General features: G+C 38.1%; 1 protein-coding gene across 5 annotated transcripts in view; it reads left to right on the top strand.

Annotated features, from left to right (window-relative positions):
- The window catches only part of REPS1 (RALBP1 associated Eps domain containing 1), an 87,740-nt gene that overhangs the window by 58,383 nt on the left and 6,022 nt on the right, over positions 1 to 23,335 (top strand). Inside the window, exons 9-16 of one of the 5 annotated variants that reach the window (XM_042987227.1) lie at positions 5,950 to 6,071; positions 9,573 to 9,650; positions 15,122 to 15,209; positions 16,636 to 16,737; positions 18,466 to 18,538; positions 19,861 to 19,979; positions 20,791 to 20,855; positions 22,996 to 23,181. In XM_042987227.1, the coding sequence (XP_042843161.1) occupies positions 5,950 to 6,071; positions 9,573 to 9,650; positions 15,122 to 15,209; positions 16,636 to 16,737; positions 18,466 to 18,538; positions 19,861 to 19,979; positions 20,791 to 20,855; positions 22,996 to 23,181 (833 nt within the window). Of the gene's footprint in view, positions 1 to 5,949; positions 6,072 to 9,569; positions 9,651 to 15,121; positions 15,210 to 16,635; positions 16,738 to 18,465; positions 18,539 to 19,860; positions 19,980 to 20,790; positions 20,856 to 22,995; positions 23,182 to 23,335 lie in introns of all 5 variants that reach the window. The other 4 variants (XM_042987226.1, XM_042987225.1, XM_042987229.1 and 1 more) reach the window with 4 other exon arrangements.

Genomic DNA, 23,335 nt, shown 5'->3' with positions numbered 1-23,335 from the left:
TGCACCCCAGAATTATAACATCTTTTATTCTTTGGTCTTGATACTCATTTTCACAATTTTCTGTGTTAAGTTTTGAAAACAAAGCCCTACATAAATTATTTTTTCTTCATGAAATTTTAGTTATTTTAACTGGATTCACATAGATGTACTTCTTCCATTTTTAGCTGTTCTTGGATGATGGGAACCTTCTATGTATCTGTAGATTATATTCTTTGAAGTATAGTAGCTGAGTCAAATAATAGTTCCTATAAAAGATCAGTACTGCAAAAAAAAAAAAAAGTCAACAGTTTACAATTTAATTAGGATTTGGAGTGAATGTTTCTTTTCAAACATTGTACACGTTTTTGTACTTAAAAAATCCTTGGTTTTAATTTAAAACTGGTGAACTATGTAGACTGTATAAAGGTCTGCTTACTGAATAAGTTTGCATTTTGTGGAGTGTTGAAGAAGAGTAAAATTAATTTTTCAAATAGAATGTAGTTTTTTAATGGGTATAATATCAAAACAAAGCATAGTATACCTTAAATTCTTTAATTTCTTTTTGCATATCCATTGTTTGCCCCTGTCTTTTAAGTATGCATGAAAAATGTACCATTAGTAGTTTTACTTGAAGACTTAACATTTATCCAAACCAGTTTATTTTTTGTTTTAAATACTTTTTTATAAGAATAATATTCACATTTCAAATAAGACATGTAGCTGCTTATGCTTTAACAAAGCTATTAAATGAGATTGCAGCTTTGACTGAGGTTTCATGATTGAAGGATTCTTCCTACCTTTATTTTGCTACTTGAAAGCAAAATAAGTTTTAAACCCTAAGACTCTAGGGAGCATATATATTTCTATCAGATTAATAACCACCGGCAGTCATTTTTGAAGCAGTGTTAGCATGTTAGTGTAACAATGGAAAGATAAACCTAGAATAAAACCAAAGGTCTTTGAGAAAGACCAGTGTTCAGCAGGCACACTGTACTGACCCGAATCTGGGAACTTTTCAGAATCTTTGGAGGCTAGAAGGATGGAAACTACTGACAGGGTTTTTATTTTCTGGTGTGATCCTAAAAATACAGTTTGCACTCATCTAATATAATCATTTCTAACTTTAAATGTAGATTGACAGTATGTCAGTGTGATCACACTGGGTTGTGTCTTCCAGACCCACTTTTATACATGGAAATACTTTTTGCATAACAGCCCTTTTGGGGTTTACTTTAACCAATAATTTAGGCTCATGCTCTTCTTTTTCAGCCCTGATGCTCTGATGATGTCAGGGGCAGAGCAGAACCCTCAGGAGGGAGGCAGGGTTGACACAGTGTTCCAGCGGGAGGCTAGGTTGGAACACTGCATCAGGTAAGCGTAAAACTACGCCCCTGCCTCCGCAAGATACAGTCTTAAAGACTAACTTCTGTGGGTGGGCGTGAAGCTCTTGGTTGGCATTTATAGGGAGCCAGGTGGAAGGAGGTGCGGTTCACTTACAGACCTAGTGCTTCTCAGTCTCATGACTGTTAGTTTCTAGAACATAGGTAATTTGTTCTTTTTCTACTACCATTTGTTGTTCTATGTAAGAGGCGATGTGTGATTTTGCTAATTTATTCTAGAAATAAATTTTGGATTTCTAGGACAGTGAGTTTTCACACTTTTTAGTCTTAGGACCCCTTTACATTCTTAAAAATTATTGTGGACCACGAAAGAGTTTATGCGGACGAGATCTATCGGTAATTACCTATTCAACAAAATAGTTACCCTTTTAGAAATTAAAACTGATAGATTTTATGCTTTATTTTAAAATAACAATAGGGGCGCCTGGGTGGCGCAGTCGGTTAAGTGTCCGACTTCAGCCAGGTCATGATCTCGCGGTCCGTGAGTTCGAGCCCCGCGTCAGGCTCTGGGCTGATGGCTCGGAGCCTGGAGCCTGTTTCCGATTCTGTGTCTCCCTCTCTCTCTGCCTCTCCCCCGTTCATGCTCTGTCTCTCTCTGTCCCAAAAATAAATAAAAAACGTTGAAAAAAAATTTTAAAAAATAAAAAATAAAAAATAAAATAAAATAACAATAGAACACCTTTTACGTATTAACAGATATTTTTAGGAAAACAACCGTATTCTCCAAAATAAAAAAAATTATAAAAAGGATGGCATTGTTTTACATCTTTGCAAACCTCTTTAATATCTGGTTTAATAGAAGACAGCTAGATTCTCATATTTGCTTTTGCATTCAGTCTGTTGGATATGTTATGTTGTTGGAAATGTGTCAGGAATTGGCAAACTAAAGGCTGAGGACCAAACAGTCTGCTGTCTCTGTGTAGTCCACAAGCACAATGGGGTGGTGGTGGTTTTTTTAATCGAGGTGCGGGGGGGGGGGGCAGTATTTCATGATACATGAAATTTATATGAAATTAAAATTTTACTTCCGCAAATGAAATTTTATTGGACTACAAACCAACCTCATTCCTTCACACATTATTTCTGGCTGCTTTTGCACTGCAATAGTTGCATGTTTGCAGCAGAGACCATATAGGCCGTCTGCAAAGCCTAAAATATATACTGTCTGGCCTTTGTAGAAAAAGGTTGCCAGTCTCTAATGCATGAAGAAAACGTAGCCTCAGTAGTAAAAGGGAGGACTATTTTCAGATAATTACAGATGTTCTTTGGTACTACTCCAAAACTCAACAGATGGTAATTTCTTAAAGGTTAATTGAGAGCCGAAACCATATAGATGAATTGTTTGTACTGTTACATCAAAATCCATAGGTTTGCCTTGCACTTTGAATACACTTTGAGCGAATCTTTTACCCCACGTGTGATTTTGTAACTTAGCGCATTGATTACTTGTAAAACATCAGTTTACTGAGTTATACAGACCTTTCAAACATTGGGACATTTTATTATAAAATGTTCAAAAAGCGTATATGTTAACATAACCTATCTTATCAAAGAAGCATTGTGAAGTTCTTGAGAGTCTGGGCATGGATACACATTTTCCAAAATTCTTATTTTTTGCTTGAAAGCTCAAACTTTGTCATTTGTAACAAATACTGAAGACAGTTGGTTTTCCTGGAAGTGGCAGGCTCACTTAATTCATTTTTGAGAAAATGCCTGCCCCATATCCAAGTCTGAATAATTATAGTTTATCAGCTATTCTTTCAAGGAAAATGGTGTTCCATGACAAAAGTGGCCTGTTCAGCTGACAACTGAGTCATACAAGTACTTTTCCTTGACACCACTGCAATCCTGGATATGAAGTAGAGTGCTTTGTATACGTTTCCCTTTTTTTTTTTTTTTTTTTGCCATGCAGAGTATTGAGACGTGTTTTCAGGGTTGAGGTTTCATAAAAATAATTTTTAGTGTGATAATTGTGAGTGTTCTTCAGTGAAGTTGTCATGCTTGTTTATTTTAACTGGAATGTGTGGGGTGAAGGATATAATGACTAATATATTTTGGTGCCACTGCCTCGATTTTTGCTTATTGATAAGCCAGCAGTTCTACCCACCATTGCTTTTGCTTCATTGTTGTAGGTGCCATCACAGGAAAAAGCATTATTATCATTACAAAAACCATTTTGACTTTTCAGAGCCCGTAAAAAGTCCCGGGGATCCCCAGGGGTCCATGGACCACAGTTTGAGAATTGGTACTCGAGGAAAATAACTATTAGAATAATTATGAAGTACAATTATTTGGGTGGCTAACATTTCACTTCTCGGCCTCAAGAGGCTGGACCCAAGGCAGTTTTGTACCAGTGAACCAAAGAGGTTCCCAGAATCTACCCTAAATTGTAACTGCCCTGAAGTGGGGGTAGGGTGCAGTCTGATCCTAAATTTATAAGTAGAAGACTGAGACAGGAGAACAGAAGTCTGGAAAGCTAAACCAGGGCCCCAGTTTGCCCTGAGATGACATTTCAAACCTCACTGATACAGTCTGACTTTAGATAGATAGGTTCTTTTGAAAATTAATCATTCTGTAGTTAAGACTATTCTAATTCTGCTTTTCTCCATATGAATACCTGCTTTGGGGTATCTCTGACGTTGCTTCATTCACCATCCTCATTTCACTTAGAGCGAACAGTCAAATTTATAGCCATTATCTTCCTTTCCTTAACTTCCTTTCCCTTGGTAATCATAGGGGGAAAAGTCCATAATTTTCGTTCACACTGAGAACTACAATGGATTTATTATAAATAATGTTTTCATTAGTCGTTCTCTGAGAGCTTTGAGCCTTCATAGAATATTATAGGAGGCATTGGTTCTACGCCACTCGGACACGTTTATTGACAAAGGGACGAGATTAAGAAAAAAGTAGCAACTATTCTTGATCTTAGAAAACAAAAGTTTATCAAAATATCATGCTGGACTGCAAATTAGGACTTAAAGAAGTTATGTCAGGGTACGCGAATGGCAAATTTGAGATAGCCATGGAACAGAAATGGGGCAAAGAGAAATTCTGAGAACTTTTTCAAAATGTCAACAGGTAATTTTTGTTTTAGGAAAGTAACAGTAAAGAAGAATGAATTTAAATGGAGAACCTGAAAGTAACTCAAAAAATATTTGAGTGCCTGCTATGTATTAGGTCCTCTGTTAGGCCCTAAAATATAAAGGATTTGCTTATGAATAGGTTGAAAGGTAAAAACCTTTATATTGCTAAGTTATATGGCCATCTATTAGGAATTTGAAGTACAGTGCTAAGTTAATGGCAGATGTCTTTCTGATGGAGAAACTCAGGTGCTGTTTTATTCAACTTGCCCATGGTCAAACAGTGAGATGGTGACAGATTTTAGAATCATATTTTTGTTATAGGTTCTCAATAGATTAAGTAGTCCCATTAACTTGGCAATGAATCTGATTTTCAGGCTGGGATTATATTCAAAACCATGTAAAATTTGGGAAAATTGGATTCAGAGTTTAGTTGCCGTTGAAATTCCTTCTGTTTTTACATTGGAATGTAATTACATTGTAATGTAATTATACATTGTAATGATAAAAGTTGGCTTATTGACCTTGCTTTTTGCCCAAGCCTGGGGCCTTTCCTTTCCTTTTGCTGTCTGCCTTGCCAATATATGCTGCTTTTTGGTAACGGGGAGGTTTGCAGAGAAAATGTGAGTGAATGAGTTCCAAATCAGCAGTTTCCAAATTATATTCCAAGGGAATTTGGAAGGATTTTGTTTGATAAAAATGGTTTGTGTTTGGGAAAAACTGGTTAAATAAAGTTTATTTGTTCAAGGACATTACAAGTCTTTGATACACAGGAGTGCATGGGGATGTTCAACAGGGAGTTATAGTATCACCACATTTATTTGAACAGGAAGCCTAATTTTTTAAAGCACCTTAATGATTAGTCTTCCATGAAATATACTCTGGGAACTGGTGTGAGATTATTAGAAAATGATTCAAAATAAACCATAAGAGACTCTGAAATAGAGAACAAATTGAGAGTTGCTCAAGGGGTATTGGTGGGGGGTGGGCTAAATGGGTGATAGGCATTAAGGGGGGCTCTGGTTGAGATGAGCACTGGGTGTTATAAGTAAGTGATGAATCACTAAATTCTATTCCTGAAATCATTATTACACCATATGTTAACCAACTTGGATTTAAATAAAAAAAGACATCTAGTCAAGTAAGATAAATAAAATAAAATTAAAATAAAATAAAATAAAATAAATTATTCAGAGCATGTGCCTATTGCATTTGTTGTTATGTGTAACACTCTTTTTTTCTATTTGTGCCTGACTCGATTTTATTTTCATGGAAAGCTATGGTTCCGAGTACACAATACATAGCATTAATAAGTATTGCCTGATTATTTGATTTTTAAAGTGTTTTTTGGGGGGAGCATAAGGAAAGGAAATTCAGTTTATAAATTACTGCTTTTGAAAATCTTCTGTTCGATTTTCTTTTATAAGTAAATATTCCTAAACTAAAATGTATTGTTTATAGAGAATTTCTCTGTTTTTCAATTGCAGACGTTGGGGATCAGCCAGGTGAGGTAGGTTATTCAGGCTCTCCTGCAGAAGCACCTCCAAGCAAGTCGCCGTCAATGCCGTCACTAAACCAGACTTGGCCTGAGTTGAATCAGAGCAGTGAGGTTAGCAGATCTTCCCTTTTCTTTTACTAACATTAACTATTTTAAGGTAAGAAGTTCCAGACAGAGTAATTTCAGCAGATAGCTCTGTCAGTATGCATGCATGAGAGAACATACCCAATATGACTGTGATAAAGGTTTTTAATGACGTGACTGAGCTTTTCCAAGTATTTTTCATAATAAATACTATCGTTTGGTTCCCAGCACTTATTCCTGCTAAAGCCTTGTGAGTTAGATGGGGCAGACACATGAAGTTAACAAAGGGGTGGATATCTTGGCCCACGTATCTCATAGCCAGAGAGGGTCTGGAGCTAAGATTTAAACACAGATCCTTGACATTCAGTCAGCTGTGCCCACCGTATCACACTGTCTTCTCATTTCCTGTAAGCAAGGTATGTGATAATATATTCCGTATCTCAGCATTGGAAGCGAGTGTGAGAAGTCACTCTCCAGCTTTCCACATGAAGAAAGCATTTTCTACAACCCAAGCTATTTATAATAATTTAGTTCTATGCTATACAAAATGGAACGATTTAACTACTAAATACAGTGGCTAAAAGATAAATCGTGCCAGACCAAGCACAGCATGCAAAACAGAATTTGAGACCAAATACACTGCCTCCCCCCATTACTTGAGCTCCTCTATAGAAAACAATAGAAATAGGGCCACTCTGATTAGAAAAAAAAAAAGCCCAGAGGCCCTCCCATAGGGCCACTCCGATTAGAAAAAGAGAAGGCCCGAGGTCCCCCCACTCTGCTAAACCTTAATGCTGCATAAAACTCCTAGGAAACCACTGGCGCAGTCTGTGAGAGCAGCTTTCTTTGTGAACAAGTACTTTTTTTCTTCTGGTTTTTAATATCACTTTTATAGTGCTACAAACCTAGAAGTTTGTTGTTTCAGGAAAAATTCTAAGCTTTCTGTGTTTTCCATGTATTTTAAAGGCTGAAAAACACTAGATGGAAGGGACACTAGTTAATTTTACATAGTTGGAAAGCAGAGAAGGAACTGGCAAGTTTTAAGTACTTGCAGCTGCTTTATGACATAATCACAGATATGTGTCTGAGACCTTGTAACATACATTTATCATAAAATAACCATCTAAGTCCTTGTTAGAGGGAGGAAGTAAGGCTTAAAAGAATTTACTGGTAGGAAAAAAAATTTACTAGTAGGCTTTATAGAAAGTATGGTCAGTTTTCTTGAAATCACTAATTTTTGCTACATTTATTCATTTGTCATTTTTAAAAGCACTATCAGATTAAAGGAATATTTATATTCCATTGATATCAGTTCATAAATAAAAGCAGCTCATTCTAAATCAACTCAGTTCTAAAGCCCATCTTCGTTCTCAGTAAAATTGCATGTGATCATTAAAGACGAGGAATGGAGTCCCTTCCAAATTCTGATTTCAGTAGTTGCATTTTCCCTTCAATATTCCTAACAAGTTTCATTTTGTAGTATTTGCTACCATGTTCATGAGTGTCACAATTTTTTTTAACTACATGTGAAAAATCAGAATGTTACTAAAACTAACATTGATTTTGAGACATTTTAATAGTATTTATAAAAAGGATATATACTTAGGGTATGGAATTTAAATTATATTTTAATTTTCTACCACAAAGCACTAACACTCTTTCAGCAAATACTCAGCACCTGCAAACACGGACGGGGCACTGATTAACACTAATAATGGCACCTCACATTTGTCGAGCATCAATTTTGCTGTGCCAGCTCTGTCCAAAAAGCTCTCACATGTGTTAACTCCTGACAGCTTCGTCACAACCTTGTGATACAGGTATTATTAGCCTCATGTTACAGATGGTGAAACTGAAGCACAGAGAGGTTCAATAACTCGCCTAAGGTCATACAGGATGACTAGGAATCAACTAGGATTCCAGCAGTCTGGTTCCAGAGCATGCTTTTAGCCATTATACTAACGTAAAGATCTGGGTGTTTCTCTGCTCTCCAGGTAGCTTACATATAACCTTAAAAAACCCAAGTAAAACTTCATGCCACCAGATAAGATAGGTAATGCCTTTTTTTTTTTTTTTTTTTGGCAAAAGTCTTCTGCATCTAAACTTTTCTCCATAATTAGATAATTAGGATTTTAAAAATTTCTTCTCTACCCCTGCAACAATAATTATTGAAGAAACTGATTATATTGACATCACTGAAGTGATGTCCGTGACAAAAGTGAATTGTTGTGGGTTTTCTTTATTCAAGAATCATTTTGAATGCATTAGTATTTCTATCTTAATTTTTATGAAAAAACTTATCTAGAGGGAGAGTTGTTGAATGGTTTATATTATCTATTTTTGTAGATAATTTTCATCAGCGTATTTGCTAATCTTTAATTTCTACATGTCTTCTCAAATTGAATATCACTATTTTAAATAGTAAGTCGAACTTTGAAGCATAAAAATGTATACTTTTCCACACTGAATTATAGAAAGGATTTTGGCTAATAGAGTAGGGTGTGTCTGTGTGTAAACATTTGTGTGTATATATTGTACATGTGTAGATGTTTTTCCTTCTTCAGAGAATAACCGATAATTCTGAATCCAATTTTAATGCAATTTTGATATAAAATTCTTAGCTATTTTATTACTAAGATCTCCCAAACAAATGGAATTTACTAAAATTAACGTATGATCACTCCACCTGTTTTAAGAGGTATGATATTTGTGTACCTCTTTTAGAGAGTAGTATTTCATATCAAAATATGTCTTCTATACATAACACAAACTCAGATGCTTGATTTGCTCTCATTGTGGCCGCATTCTGATTTTTCTAGCATGGGGTGGGGGGCGGTGCCTGATGGGCAGTTCTGTCTTGTGGTCTGGCATGGCCCTGTTCGTAGTGCTGATGGCAGGGGTTGACTTGCTACAGATTGACATAAGCTCAAACATATATTAATTCCAGAAATCTTTTCATTTTACCTCAATTATATTTTATTAAATATCTCTGCATACGGATAAAATATGTGCACGTACATAATAGAATCATCTTTCAGGGGTCGCACTGGCAAGTCACAGTGACTTGCTTTGTTTTGACCAAAACTTTGGTACACAGGATTCATTTAGCATCACCAAATCAATACATTAACGTTAGAATTTTGAAAGAAGGATTTGAAGTAATACTTGCTCTAGTCAAGACCAACCCCTTCACATTTTAACTTTGTTGTCATTTATATCACCTAGATTCTCTTCCTACAGGGTGTTTTGAGTTTTAATTCTGTGACACTTTGAATCTCTCCCGTTGAGATTGCAATAAATTGTTATTCTACGTTGGAATGTGAAGCTGCCCGCCTTAACATTTTAAGATGACCCAGCATAGAGAAGTATAAAATGTTTATGGAAACACAGCAATTACGGAATTTTGTCAGGCCTTTGAAACACAACTTGCAGTGCAACCTCTGAATTACTTTGCTAAATCTTCTCCAGTGATCTTTGACTCCATCTTTCTCATCATGCTGACTTGTCTCTCCTCTGTCTGTTCAGCAGTGGGAGACATTTAGTGAACGCTCTTCAAGCTCACAAACTCTGACCCAATTTGATTCTAACATTGCACCAGCTGATCCTGTAAGTCAATCACTTAGCTTGCTTGTTTGAAATTAATTTTATTAACCCAAATTTCCATTCATTATGGTTTTTAGCTGATATGCATGATTGAGTGGAGTGCTTAGAGGGAAATGGTGGCAGGCTTTTCAATTTTTGTGTGCTTAATGGTGGAAAGAACATTTTTTTTTTTTATCATTCTCTGTATTTTCTAGTTATTTTGATGACAGAAAACTGTACGTTTTTACAATCTGGTATATGTGTCTAAGGAAGTATTTTGTGAAAATTGGTTTAGCTGACCTTGTTTTCATTTGCTAATTAAGTGTATGTTCTAGTAAACATATACTGTGTATCTCAGTGAGTGACACTTAGTAATACTGTTTTATTTGTATGCTTACACATCATGTAATATGTACCATGTATGTAAATATGCAGTGTCCTCTTTTATTTTAATAGTCCAGATGATATGGCTTTGACTTAATTAGTATGTTGAGTTCTGTTATACAGAATCAAGCTCAGCAAAAGAATACAGAGTTGTTGGTCACAGATTCCCATTGTGCAAGAGAGCCTCCGTCTTGTCTTCCTGTGGCTCACTGTGTTGCTCTGAAAATGCTACAAAGTTCACATCTCAGATTTAAAAAATAAATTCTATCCCCATAGAATTAATTTCATATATGCCCAACTTGTCCCTCAAATTATTTGAAAACTTCAAAACCATAGCTATTAACCATTCTTCTCACTGTTCACTCCTCCTTTTCCTTTTATTTTTTCTCTTAAAGAGAAGGACATGCTAATAAGCACCTTTCAAAAAGAAAAGAGGAAGTAAGTAGGAAGGAAGGGAAGAAGAGAGTAAAGGTAGGATTTTTTTTTTTTTAAATGAGTTGAGTGGAAAGATACCGAAAAAGTGACAAGGCATTCTTTTTAGATGTTTCTGATCAAAGACAGCCATTAGTTTTTAATTAAATATAGAAATAGCCTTATTTAATGTGGATCTAGAAGAAATGGCATTTAAAGATAGTAGTACATCTTAGTAGTTTAAATGAATGGATCTTTCGTGTGCTTCATAATTTTAAAAAATTTGTATCTGTGAAATAGTGAGGATGCTGTTATATTGAAAACAGATAACTTATGGAAGTGTTTTAAGTGTCTGTTTCATAGTTCATTAACTATGTAGATCATCTGCCTTTTGCTTCTCTTACTGCTGTTTTGAGGGCATTAGTCTTCAGTTTTGATCTGAAAATTAAGGAGGAATAAAAAAACAAAATATAATTTCTGCTGCTTATTAGGGCCGTAATTAAGGTCTTTTGGGAAGTGACAGGTGCTATGAGCTGAAAGACAGTTTACCTTCGCTCTAAGATTTATTTCTCCATATTATTCTTGTCTCCTACTTAGTCAAGTTATTTTTATTTAAAATACTTAATGGAAGTCCTTTTTTGAGAAGGCAAGTTTGATGTAGCAATAAAGAAATGCTCTGTTTTATTCTCTAACCCTTAAGAGAGGTGAAAATAATCATGGTATGACAATTTTTTGTCAGGCCAGGAAAGAACATTATGTATAAAAATATAAAACTCAGAGGCAAAATAAATTGAGTCATGACTGGCAGGAAATGCCAGGAAATATTTGATTTCATAATATTGATGTTCTTGTAACCTTTTGGAAAAAAATACCCAAATTTATGAATTCTGGCTCTAGTGTTGAAAATGATATGGCTCCACACTTTATTTTTTTTATCTTCAGTGTGGCAGGAGGTTCTAGGAAATTGTTAATTGCTATTTTTAACTTGAATTTAGATCTCTAAACTTGATAAAGTTGGCAGTCTTAACTGTTTATAATCTGGTACCTAGAAATATCTTTTCTCTGTTACGGTGCTAAACTTAAATCTAAACTTTGTTCCCCAACTAGTAATCTCACTTTAAACCTGGCATTAGGAAAATGCCCTGCTCCCATCGAGGATCTAATAAGTTCTTACCCTTCGCTCAATGCTTATCTGGCATACTGTCTTCTACAGAACACAGCCTATACCCACAATCCCAAATGATCCTTTGCAAGGCTTCAATAAATAATTACAAGTGCGTAAATAAGGTCCACACGGATTAGAAGAGAGTCGCCTAAGAGAAAAATACCACTACAGTTCTAATATGCATTTACATACCTTACAGTGTTGGAAACATTTAATGGAATGGTTTTTAAAAGCTAAAAATTATAATTAGCCATTTGCCCAACAAGGTGAAAGTCTGTGAAAAGCCCCACACTTCTCTGTAGCACGTAGAGACATCTATATCACACAGTACAGTGACCCCACATGCACACCGAGATGGGTAATTTTTAGGCTCCCAGAATTGTGATGAAATTGAGTTTCTGATAGCTCATTTCCAGAAACTTGATTGCTTTTGTTGAACTACTTTATCATTAATAGCCTCTGGTAGAATCTGCTTCTGCTACTAAATTCTAGACTGATGAGAAGTGTAATGCTCTAGTCTTTGCCATGATGTATGCCCGATCTCGAGTGCCGCCGAACTTCTGAGTAATTCAGGGTATAAAAAGGAAGTGTAGTTTGCTTACAGATTATGCCCAGCCAACTCACCTGGTTTGGTGGGGCCCCCTTCTAAGTGCCTCTGATGCTCCCTAGGGATGTAAAATGTCACACACACACAAACACAAATTCCAGTCTTAAGTAGACCACAGCTTAATCATTATAAGTGGATGGTTATAATACAGCTGATTGTGATAATTATCATATATAGTCGTGAGCAGGATTGTGGGCAGAATACTGTGAGCTCACTCAACCCAGTGTATTTGGGCAAGTTTTCACAAAAGAGGTTATGTTTGTATGCTGAGGTTTGAGTGAAACTCTGAATTGGCAGGAGTGGACAAGGGCATCCCAAGCAGAGAGAATATCACAAGCAGATCTGGTAAGTGGCAAGAGTATAGGGTAGACGTGTGGTTGGCGATTCGAATGATGGGGCTAAGGGTTGAAACCAGACTGGGAAGAACTTTGTGTGCTAGACCAGGGATCTGAACTTAATCTCCTAGACACGAGGAGCCAGCCGGGAGTGCCGTGACAAGATGAGGTGAGAAAGGCAGTTAGGGAAGATCACTCAGGCAGGAAACAATGTGAAGGATCAATGGGAACAAGAGAGAGCAAGCTGGTAAGTGACACAGAAGTGGAAAGTAGGCAGACTGGCTTCAGACAGGATAATGGGATTTAAGGCAAGTGGAAACTACAGATAAATGAGCATAATATATTTAAAATGTGTACATGAAATCAGATGTCCAAATATATGACACAAATGTGCCATAAGTGATTAGGAATGAGTTTCCTAGAGGTGATGAGGTGATTTGAGTAGGTGGAAGAAATTGGGCAGAGCCTGCTAGTCAGTCTTCCTACTTTTTTCTCTGTAAATTTGGGGATGCTAATTTGGAGCAGAGAAGGTGTTACTTTGGCATCTTGTGGCTCAGGACTCAGAAGCCTGTAGGCGTTCATGGTTCTTGATTTGGATGTGGAAATGCTCAGAGGCAAAGCTCTCTGTCCTGCTGCAAGTCTCAATCACAAGCGAAGCTTCTGACACATACGGCAGTTGGAGGTTAGGCCTGTCATCTGTGTAAAGCCCTGCGAGGAGCCGCCTTGTCCTGCAGCGGGTACAGCCGTTGCGGGCTCCCAGCAACCGGTGGTTGCATGACTGAAGTATGTGACCCAGAATTGATTTGCTGGCACAGAAACTTAACAGAAATTATTTGGAGGATGAATAGAACATTCATGATTTTCTTTTCTTGGGATCATTATCGCGACTTCCATGGAGTATACTGGAAGTATATAAAAAGACTACTTAATCGTTCCAACTGTTACGAGTTCTATGTATCTGATTTTATACACACGCAGAATATATATTAGATGAATATTATGAGTTAAAACATCTAAGAAGGTTTTTTTGCTTGTTTTTTCCTAGTTTGGGGTTTGGAGTTAAGAACTTATCTCACGAACTATCATTTTTTTCTCCTTTGACCTTGCCTTACGGGGTTAAATTCTGATTCTCATGGCATTTATTTCTGCCACGAACATTGCGAGTTAAGAAAGTAGTATTTATCCCCTAAAGCCGTGTTTTTTATAACCGTAAATACAACAAAGAACATCTTATGTGTATTGTTAACATATTTCCCTGAGAATGACTCTTTATTATATGAGAAGTCTAAACTTGTATCCACATATGTATTCATATTTATAACTGTGATTTTAGAGTTGTAGAGGAAATGTTCGAACTTTGTCCAGAGCCTTGGTGGTATGGGGGCAGAAAATTGCTACGAATGGGTGTGTCAGTACAATTGCAACAAAAAATTCATTTGTCATAATTTGGTTGGATGTAGAGATTGCGAGAGTAAGCCAGGGAGACCTGTCAAACAAGAGACAGTGTCATGGAACTGAACTTTGTCTAGCAGAGACTTCGTGTCGCCTGCTACTCTCAACCAAAAATGGTGTCTGACTTAAACCGAAAAGTCCTGATCCTTCACACTGAATCATAAACATAACTCATAACTAGATATCTGAAATTTCAGGATCTCAAGTTTAGTCTTTAGTAGGAGCACACACAAAATAGGAACTGACTCTTCATAGAAGGAACTGAGCCCCCTAGCAGTAGTGGTCAGTTGCTATTCAGCCAAATGCTTGATCCCATTCTGGTCCCTCCGCTGTGGGTCTCAGCTGCCAGGGCCAGGTCTACCTCGTACCCAGGTGCACCTTTCTCCTTCTCTTCTCTTTCCAAGAGGCTTGTCTCCATCCTCTCTTCTTACTTTGCTCTTTTCGTTCTTTTCTGAAGTCTGTTTGGCCAGTTTCCTTACTCCTTTAACTACACTTGCCACTCACGAAGGGATTTCAGATGTATTACAGTCATGAAGAGGTTTAAGAAAAATGTGAAAATGTTGAGAGTAGGAGTCTTATTCCTCTTAAAAAACGCATGCCTTTGTGGAAGTTTTTTAAACAGTTCTGTAGAACTAATCTGTAGAAAGTACATGTCGTGCCTACTGTTAAAATATAGCAAGGATTATTACCTTTGTTTTGTATAGGAAGAAGTAAGTGTCCATTTTTTTTCAGCAGTTTAGTGGAAGAGTTCAATCTGTTAAGTGTTTGGGTTCTCACGAAATAGTTGTTCACTTTAACCTCAAAGGTTCAAATTCGTATAATTTCATGAGATCGTCTCACACTCTGCCTTCGATTATTGTCTTCAGTGGTAGTTTCATGGATCTTCTTTTCACTCAAACCTTAACCACTCAAGCTAAAGTGTATTTTTTGTCAAAGAAACCAGAATGTTAGGCACGCAGAGTGAACTGGACTTTTTCGCTAGAATTCTGAAACGTTCCATTAAGAAATTAATTTTCGCGCTTGCCTTCGCATGAATGAGAAAGTCTGTCCACCAGTTTTTAAAGTGTCGTCAATTTTTACCGTTTCGTGGTGTCGGCGTGGCACTTGTGATGTAAAGTCTGTGTTTCCCGTGTGCCTGCAGGACACCGCTATCGTGCATCCGGTTCCCATCCGCATGACTCCGAGCAAGATCCACATGCAGGAGATGGAGCTGAAAAGAACCGGCAGCGGTGAGAGGGCTGCTGCCTGCTGCCGGGCCAGGCTCCGGTTGGCGGTTAGCGGCAACTAAACGCACAGTTCCTCTTCGGGGGTTCACGTCTAGTTCATCATTGTCTGTTTTTTAACATAGTCCTTTCTGCAAGCATGCATATACGTGCGGGCGTGTGTGTGCTTTTCATCTTGTGTCAGTTGAGTTTATATTACAAAGTCTTAAAGGAAGGACTCTTGGCAAATGTGGCGTTCCAACACCCGTGGGTTTTTATGATAACTGGTGTGAATTCACATTTTAAGTGTGTTGGGATTTTAGCCAAAGAGGTTTACAGTTAAAATAAATTTTAGCTTTAAAATTGTATGTTTTGCTTGAACTCTTGAAGTTTCTCCTTACTTTAAATTTTTTGTTTTTAACGTTTATTCATTTTTGAGAGACAGAGACAGAGCATGACCGTGGGAGGGGCAGGGAGACAGGGAGACACAGAATCCCGAAGCAGGCTCCAGGCTCCGAGCTGTCAGCACAGAGCCCGATGTGGGGCTCAAACTCACGAACTGCGAGATCATGACCTGAGCCGAAGTCGGACACTCAACCGACTGAGCTACCCAGGCGCCCCCTCCTTACTTTAGATTAAATGTTTTAGTTAGGGCTTCTCAGAGGTATATTTATTTTGTATATAAATCAGCATTATAAATTACCTTTTTTTTTTTTTTTTTTTAAGAGAGAAAGATTGTGTACATGGGAGGGGCAGGGGGAGAGAGAGAGAGAGAGAGAAAATCGTAAGCAAGTTCCATGCTTAGCAAGGAGGATGACACAGGGCTCGATCCCACCACCCTGGGATCGTGACCTGAGCTAAAAATCAAGAATCGGATGCTTAGGGGCGCCTGGGTGGCCCAGTCGGTTAAGCGTCCGACTTCAGCCAGGTCATGATCTCGTGGTCCGTGAGTTCGAGCCCCGCGTCAGGCTCTGGGCTGATGGCTCGGAGCCTGGAACCTGTTTCCGATTCTGTGTCTCCCTCTCTCTCTGCCCCTCCCCCGTTCATGCTCTGTCTCTCTCTGTCCCAAAAATAAATAAAAAACGTTGAAAAAAAAATTTAAAAAAAAAAAAAAAGAATCAGACGCTTAAATGACTGAGCCGCCACCCAGTCACCCCATAAACTACTTACTTTACAACCATATGTGGGGTGCTTTGTTTAATTACCCTGAAGGGGATAAAATTAATGAAGTATGCACATACAACTTGACTCTTCTGTTATAAAGTATCTTCTGTTATGGAAGGAAACTAAATTCTATGTAAACAAGCTTATATTTTATTAAAAATACTATTTTGTCTTATATCTCATGGCATACCTGCTACTTCTTTGAAATACCTAAATGAAGTCTTGAACTCTGAGGTTTATGAATGTATTAATTCAGGTCTTGTACTTTCACCTATTAATTCTCTACTAGATCACACTAATCCCACTAGCCCATTACTTGTGAAAACGTCTGACCTGTCAGAGGAAAGTAAGATAAATTCATCGGTGAAATTTGCATCTGGAAATACTGTAGGTAAGTGAAAAATAGCATTACAGCTTCCATTTGAAGTTGATTGAGCCTCAATTTAGAGTCTGAATAATTCAAATGTGTAGCTATTTCATATTACCTTTACTGAGTAAAGTGGAGATTAGTCAACCCTCTGACACCTCCTACCCTCTATGTGGGTAAATGGTTGCTCATTGCCTCCTGCACCTGCTTCCAGGCAGGCTTTCTGTTTGCCATCCCTCTCGGTTGCCACGTTGAGTCCATGACTCCTCCCACCAGCTCCTTTCTCTCTCTCTCAGTAAATTGTGTATACGTTCATTTATGCAGCCTGTGTCAATGGAATACTGTGTGCCAGGCTCTGTTCTAGATACTGGAGATCCAGCAGTTAAAACAGAAAAAAAAAAAATCTTTGCCCTAGTGGAGCTTACATTCGGTAGGGGGTGTAAAAGAAAAACTTACTTTAAAAAAAAAAGGAGCTCGTATCTTAGGAGATAATTAACACAGTGGATAAGGATAAAGCTGGGAAAGGGAAGAGCAAGTGGCATTTTAAATAAGGTAGTCAAAGCAGACCTTACCAAAAGATGACATTTGGGTTAAAATTTGAAGGAGATGAGGGATTCAGCTTTGAATATCTGAAGGAAGGACGTTTAAGGCACAGGAAAGGGCCCATGTGAAGCCCTGGTTTAGAGTAGTCATCAGGGAACAGTGTAAGAATGGCTCTTACTGAATGAGATGAAAAGCCATTAGAAGGTTTTGAACGAAGAAGGATGTGGTTGGCCTTTATTTTTTAACAGGATCACTCTGGCTGCTGTATTGGTAACAGGCCTGAAGAAAGCAAGAGTCAAAACAGGGAAATAATAGAATAATATTTAGACTATATTAGAATAATACAGGCGAGAGAAGATGACAGGCTGGCCCGGAGTGGTAGCAGTGGGAGTGCTGAGAAATGGTCAGATGCTGACTCTATTTGGTGGGGAAAGTACGTGGGACTTGCTTACCTGTGTGATCGAGGATGGGGGTGAGAGGTCAAGGGCGATTCAGGGAATTTTGGCCTGATACACTAGGAACTGAGGAAGGCTGTGATAAGAGTAGGTTTTTTGGGGAAGATTGGAAGTTGACTTTTGGACATCTCCGGTTTGAGGTGCCTGTTAGAACATCCAAGTGGAAATCGGGTAGTTTTAATATCATTCCTGTAGAATTAAACAATTCAGTTATTTGATGAGAAAAAGGAACGGGGTACATTTTGAAGTGAAACTAAACCAAATAACCAGTCCCTTTAATTTATAATCCTTGAAAGTGTGGAGTAGTATTAGTGTTCCTTCAGATCGACCCTGGAGTTTCTGTTTTAAAATCTGTTACTGTATCACAACCATTAGGCTGCCTCTGGAGTTCTCTGCTCCTCATAAGAGTTTGAGGAATTGGCAGTGATACTTTCTGACGCAAAAAATGGTGAACCTCTGGCTAATTTCATAAGTTTTATTGTCGTCTATGCATATTTTTTATTCCTATTTACATTAACTTCTCTAGATTATAACTTGTTCCGTGTGCATAGTACTTTGTTGTGTAAATATGCCACGATTTATTTGATTTATATTTAATTGTTAACCTTTAACGACACTAGGATGAACTCTTAAGCTATTAGCCAGTCTTTAAATGTCTCTGATTTGAAGTAATAATTATCGTACTTGTTTAGAGTATCTAGAGTAAAAAGTGAATAAAAAAGTATTATTAAATAGGGTATATTCCATTTATCAGCAGATGGGTACAGTAGTTCAGACTCTTTTACTTCGGACCCAGAACAGCTTGGAAACAATGTAACTCATCAAAGGTCAGTATTTCTGTCAATAAAAAAACGCATGAAATATGTTGTCACATTGTAATATTGAGAATTATTTTAGAACCAAGTATAAATTATTTTCCTCTATTCTTCAGTTCTCTGAACGCTGTTAGGGTGCCTCCTGGTTTATGTAGAAGGGAAATGATTTCGATTGTTTCCAACTCTAATAGGAAAACAAAAGGAGCCCTTATCTTACCCCTCGGTAGTCTCTGGAAGGTTCAGGAAGTGCTGTAGTAGCATTAGCAGTTTAAGGTAGTCCTTTGTGAAGGTAAACAGCTGAGAGTCTGAATAAGTAGTAGAGGTACAGATTTTCTTTTAAAGCCTTGGTGGCAAGTGTCAGCAGTTCTGTTTTGAGATGCCATCTTTCTAGATGGCACACCCTCATGTTGGGCTACCGACCCTCCCTGAAGATCTGCGTGACATAGAACTTTTCAGACACAAATAGAAAAGGTGTGGGATAGGGTGAAGGTGGCCAGGGATTTGTCTGCAAGGGCTTAACTTAACCATCCACTAATGGACAGGACTGTGGACAGGACAGGAGCATCTTTTTCCTCTCTCCTGTTATACATGCTCAGTATCCTTTGGCCACGTGCCTGGAGGATGTATAGAGAGACAAGTAACACAGAATCTCAGAAGAGCTTCTTGAGTCAAAGCCTGCTTCTTCATATAATTCTTTTTGTATATCTTAGAGTTCTCAGTCATCTTGAGTTTTACTCTCCTTTTTATCCCTGTAAGTGAGGAGCAGATTGTCAGAGTCCGTGAGACTCTTTTTCAGAATACAAAAGACTTCGGTGGCAAAAAAGTGAATCTCTAGGGGGGGTCGAAAATGAGGACAGTCCCCTATATGATGAGATGGCCTGTGGAGACACAGGAATGGTCACCTCAGATAGTTGAGCAAGATTCTGCTTCACTTTCCCAAACTTCAAACTTTAAATAAGTTGAAAGCTAACCATATCTGAAAGTGAAGTCTCTCTTTCTTGAAAATGATTTTTCAAACTAATAATTACCTTTAATGGAATGGGAAAACCATGACTAGGTTTGCAGTCTACCTTGAATTCATGTTAATAACTTTCTTTTCAGATTTTTTAAATGTATAATTATCCTTTTAATAAAAGGGTATTTGCCCCATTAAATAATTTTTTGTTTAACGTATATCAGAAAGTCTTCTCTTTATTCATTGGTATACTTGTCATACCTACTTGAGAAAATGTCACACCACTGAGATCCTTTGCTGCTTAGCCAAGTTGAATGCTTAAAAAGAAGAAAGCTCTAATACCAGTAGCATCACGAAGTGTAATGGGTGGATTTTGTAGGTCTCATTCTGGAACGTCGCCTGATAACACTGCACCACCACCTCCCCCTCCAAGGCCTCAGCCTTCTCATTCTAGATCATCATCTTTAGATATGAATCGGACCTTTGCAGTCACCACAGGTGGGTCAGAAGACCATAAAATCATTTGATTCTAAAGTTCATTGAAGAGTACAACGTTTTATTTTCTTTTCTCTTAATATGTCTCATTTTTTTATCTGAAGAAGAATTTTGAATTTAAAAGGTGTCAAGTGAGAGGAATTTTTTTTTCTTCATGTGATTGAGTTAAAATGACAAAAGATGGGAACCTGAGAGACGCCACCAGAGAGTTTAAGACAACCATGTGGAGAGAGATTAAGGAGGGAAAGCTGACAGAGGAGGGAGAAGACACATAACTTACTCCAAGGTTTTAATTTCTATATAACTGGTTGTATTGTTATTATGTTGATCAAAATAGAAAAGTTAGGACCAGGCGATGAAGATGTTCTGTTTTGGGCATTATGAGTTAGGAGTGATGAGGAAAAGGGGACATAACAACAGGCTATTGGACTTGTGGGTTAAGAAAGATTGTATTATTTGGGAATCATTTACATAGAAACGATAGAGTGAATGAAAAAAGAAAATTTGGACGTCTGCGTATTTTATAGCTGAAGAGCATTCAGAAATAGGAGAAGAAAGCCGAGATGGTATAGTATTATGGAAACAAGCATGTCACGACTGTCTCGTGCAGAGAACAAGAGAAACGAGGTCTGAGAAAGGGCCATGAGGCTTGGTTATTAAGTCCTATGTAGATAGTTTTACAGGATAGTAAATGCCTTCTAGTACTTATCAAACATTCTTACAAATCTTCATCATTTGATCACATTCACTCCACCTGTTTGTTGTACTAGCAAAGTGTGTATTTACTAAAAAGACAACTTGTGTGTTTACTCAGGACAACAACAGGCTGGGGTTGTTGCCCACCCTCCTGCAGTGCCTCCAAGGCCACAGCCCTCACAGGTAATCCTCAGTGCTTCCATTACTGGGTGGTCTTATCTGTTAGGTGTTCACTGCTACTCTAGAATTACTTTGAAGATCAGGAATTACCTAATTGTCATTCTTTTTTTTTTTTTAATGTTTATTTTTGAGAGAGAGAGAGACATACAGAGTGTGAGCAAGGGAGGGGCAGAGAGAGAGGGAGACACAGAATCCGAAGCAGCCTCCGGGCTCCGAGCTGTCAGCACAGAGCCCCACACGGGGCTCGAACCCACAAACCGCAAGATCATGACCTGAGCCAGAGTCAGACGCTCAACTGACTGAGCTACCCAGGCGCTCCTCTAATTGTCATTCTTAATGAACATTTCATTCAGAGAAGCTAAGTCTTGTTTGGAAGTCAAGAATAATGATTGGAGTTATTTTTTGAAAGAAGCTTAAAAGTGGACCAAATGATAATGTCTTGATAAAGGAAGGTTTAGTGGAAAGAACAACAGGTTGGGCGACAGGAGATGTCCGTTTATGTCCTGGATCCAGCAGCACCTCAGTGCCCTCACTGCATCTCTCTGGCGATGTTATTCCAGCAGTAGAGGAAGTGTCAGATGACCTCTGTATCCCTGCCAGGCAGAAATTGTTTCCGTCTAATCTGTTCTAAGATTCTCGATTATAGCTGTTAGTTTTATGAGACTGGCTGGCTGACTACCTTTTACATGAATGAATTCGGTTGATTTTTCTGGGTTAGATCCTTATAATGAAGTTGGTTCTTTGAAGTTAAAAAGATGGTTTCTTAGTCTTTACGAGTAAGATACTGAAATTTGAAGATTTTAGTATGTATTTTACCTCAAGTACTAGCGAAAATATATATTGGGTTAAACCGGAAACCCAGGGAGTTGGTCACTTGATTCAAGAACCAGTCCAGCGGGGAAGACAGACCTATAAACAACAATTACAGGATAAGTGCTGCTCCAGGCGTATTTGTAAAATGCTTCGCCACAGCTTTACTAGCTAGTGAAGTCAAGGGTCACGTTGAAAAGGTGTAAGTAAAACGAAGGAAGTAAGGCTTCAAGCAAAGACTTGAGAGATGAAGTAGTGTTTCTTGGGGAAAGGGCCCTCCAATCAGAAGGAATGACATTGCCTGGCATAATCAAGGGAAGATGAGTTAGTTCTGTGCAACCAGAGTGACGGGGAATGAAACTGTGGACACGGGGAAGGGGCAGAGCATCTCCAGATCAAGAGTTTTTCTTACAGGAGATGGAGAATTTTTAACGGATAAGCAGGGAAGAGACTGCAGATTTATTCCTGTGTTGTCCTGTACTTCCATCACAATAAAACTGCTCACACTGTATTTTAATTCCTTGTTTTCTTGCTCTTATCCTGCACTAGACTATCTGCTTCATTAGGTCATGGGCCTTATTTTTTTGTTTGCTGTTATTTCCATAGTGCTTGGCCAAAAGTTAGATCCTCAATAAATGTATTTTTGGGTTGAAGATTTTAGAGGATTGCTCTGGCAGAGGAGTGGAAGAAAATTGAAGGGAAGTAACGCCAAAGTATTGGGAGAATAGTTAGAGCGGTGGTTTTCACACTTTAACGTAACCTTTTTAGAAATATGATGGAACATTTTTTTAATAAAAGTAACTTTTTTAAAGCACAAACTGTTGTGCAGTGGCCCGATTAAAAAAAAAAAAAAAAAAAAAACACAAGTGGAGAATCTGGGAGTAGGGCCAGACCCTCCCTGTCCTCGGATGTACTTTCTTTGTAATAAGAATTTTGTAAAAGTATCTTTTTTTTAAATCTCCTTTAAAAACTTAATTTATTTTGAGAGCGAGCGCAAGCAGGGGCCGGGGGGCGGGGAGGGGGGCGTGGGGAGAGAATCCCAAGCAGGCTCCGTGCTGTGAACGCAGAGCCCAGCCGGGTTTGATCTCATGAGTCGGACGCTTAACCACCTGAGCCACCCAGCTGCCCCTAAAAGTATCTTTTTTTATTGAAAGTTTGTCATCTTAACCTTTTGAGTGTCTCAGCATGTCACTTACAGTTTTTTAGAGGCTAGATGCTACTGTAGCTCACCTCCCTGAATTTACAGGTAACAAGGTTATTTGTACAATGTATTTTCAAAGAAGGTTGCTGCCAGTGATACACTAATGTGTGTTCCTCCTAAACCATCGTGCAGGCTCCTGGTCCCGTTGTGCATCGCCCAGTGGATGCCGATGGCCTAATAACTCACACTAGTACCTCACCTCAGCAGATACCAGAACAACCAAATTTTGCAGATTTCAGCCAGTTTGAAGTATTTGCTGCATCAAACGTAAATGAAGAACAAGAGGATGAAGCTGAGAAACATGCAGAGGTCTTACCGGTGAGTTTTCAAGGGCTTAGCTGATTTTCTGCAGGGAAACGCTTCCCACATTATATTCACAAGTAGGTCTGTAAACAGAGGAACCTCTAAAAAGTAGATACTAGAATGGACATGAGTGAATAAAATATCTTCTGCTGCTGCTCTAGAGGATTTC

This window comes from Panthera tigris, chromosome B2 (genome assembly GCF_018350195.1).
Source record: "Panthera tigris isolate Pti1 chromosome B2, P.tigris_Pti1_mat1.1, whole genome shotgun sequence".
Lineage (NCBI taxonomy): Eukaryota > Metazoa > Chordata > Mammalia > Carnivora > Felidae > Panthera > Panthera tigris.
The sequence above is the reverse complement of the archived record's forward strand: the minus strand, read 5'-3'. Positions and strand labels throughout refer to the sequence as shown.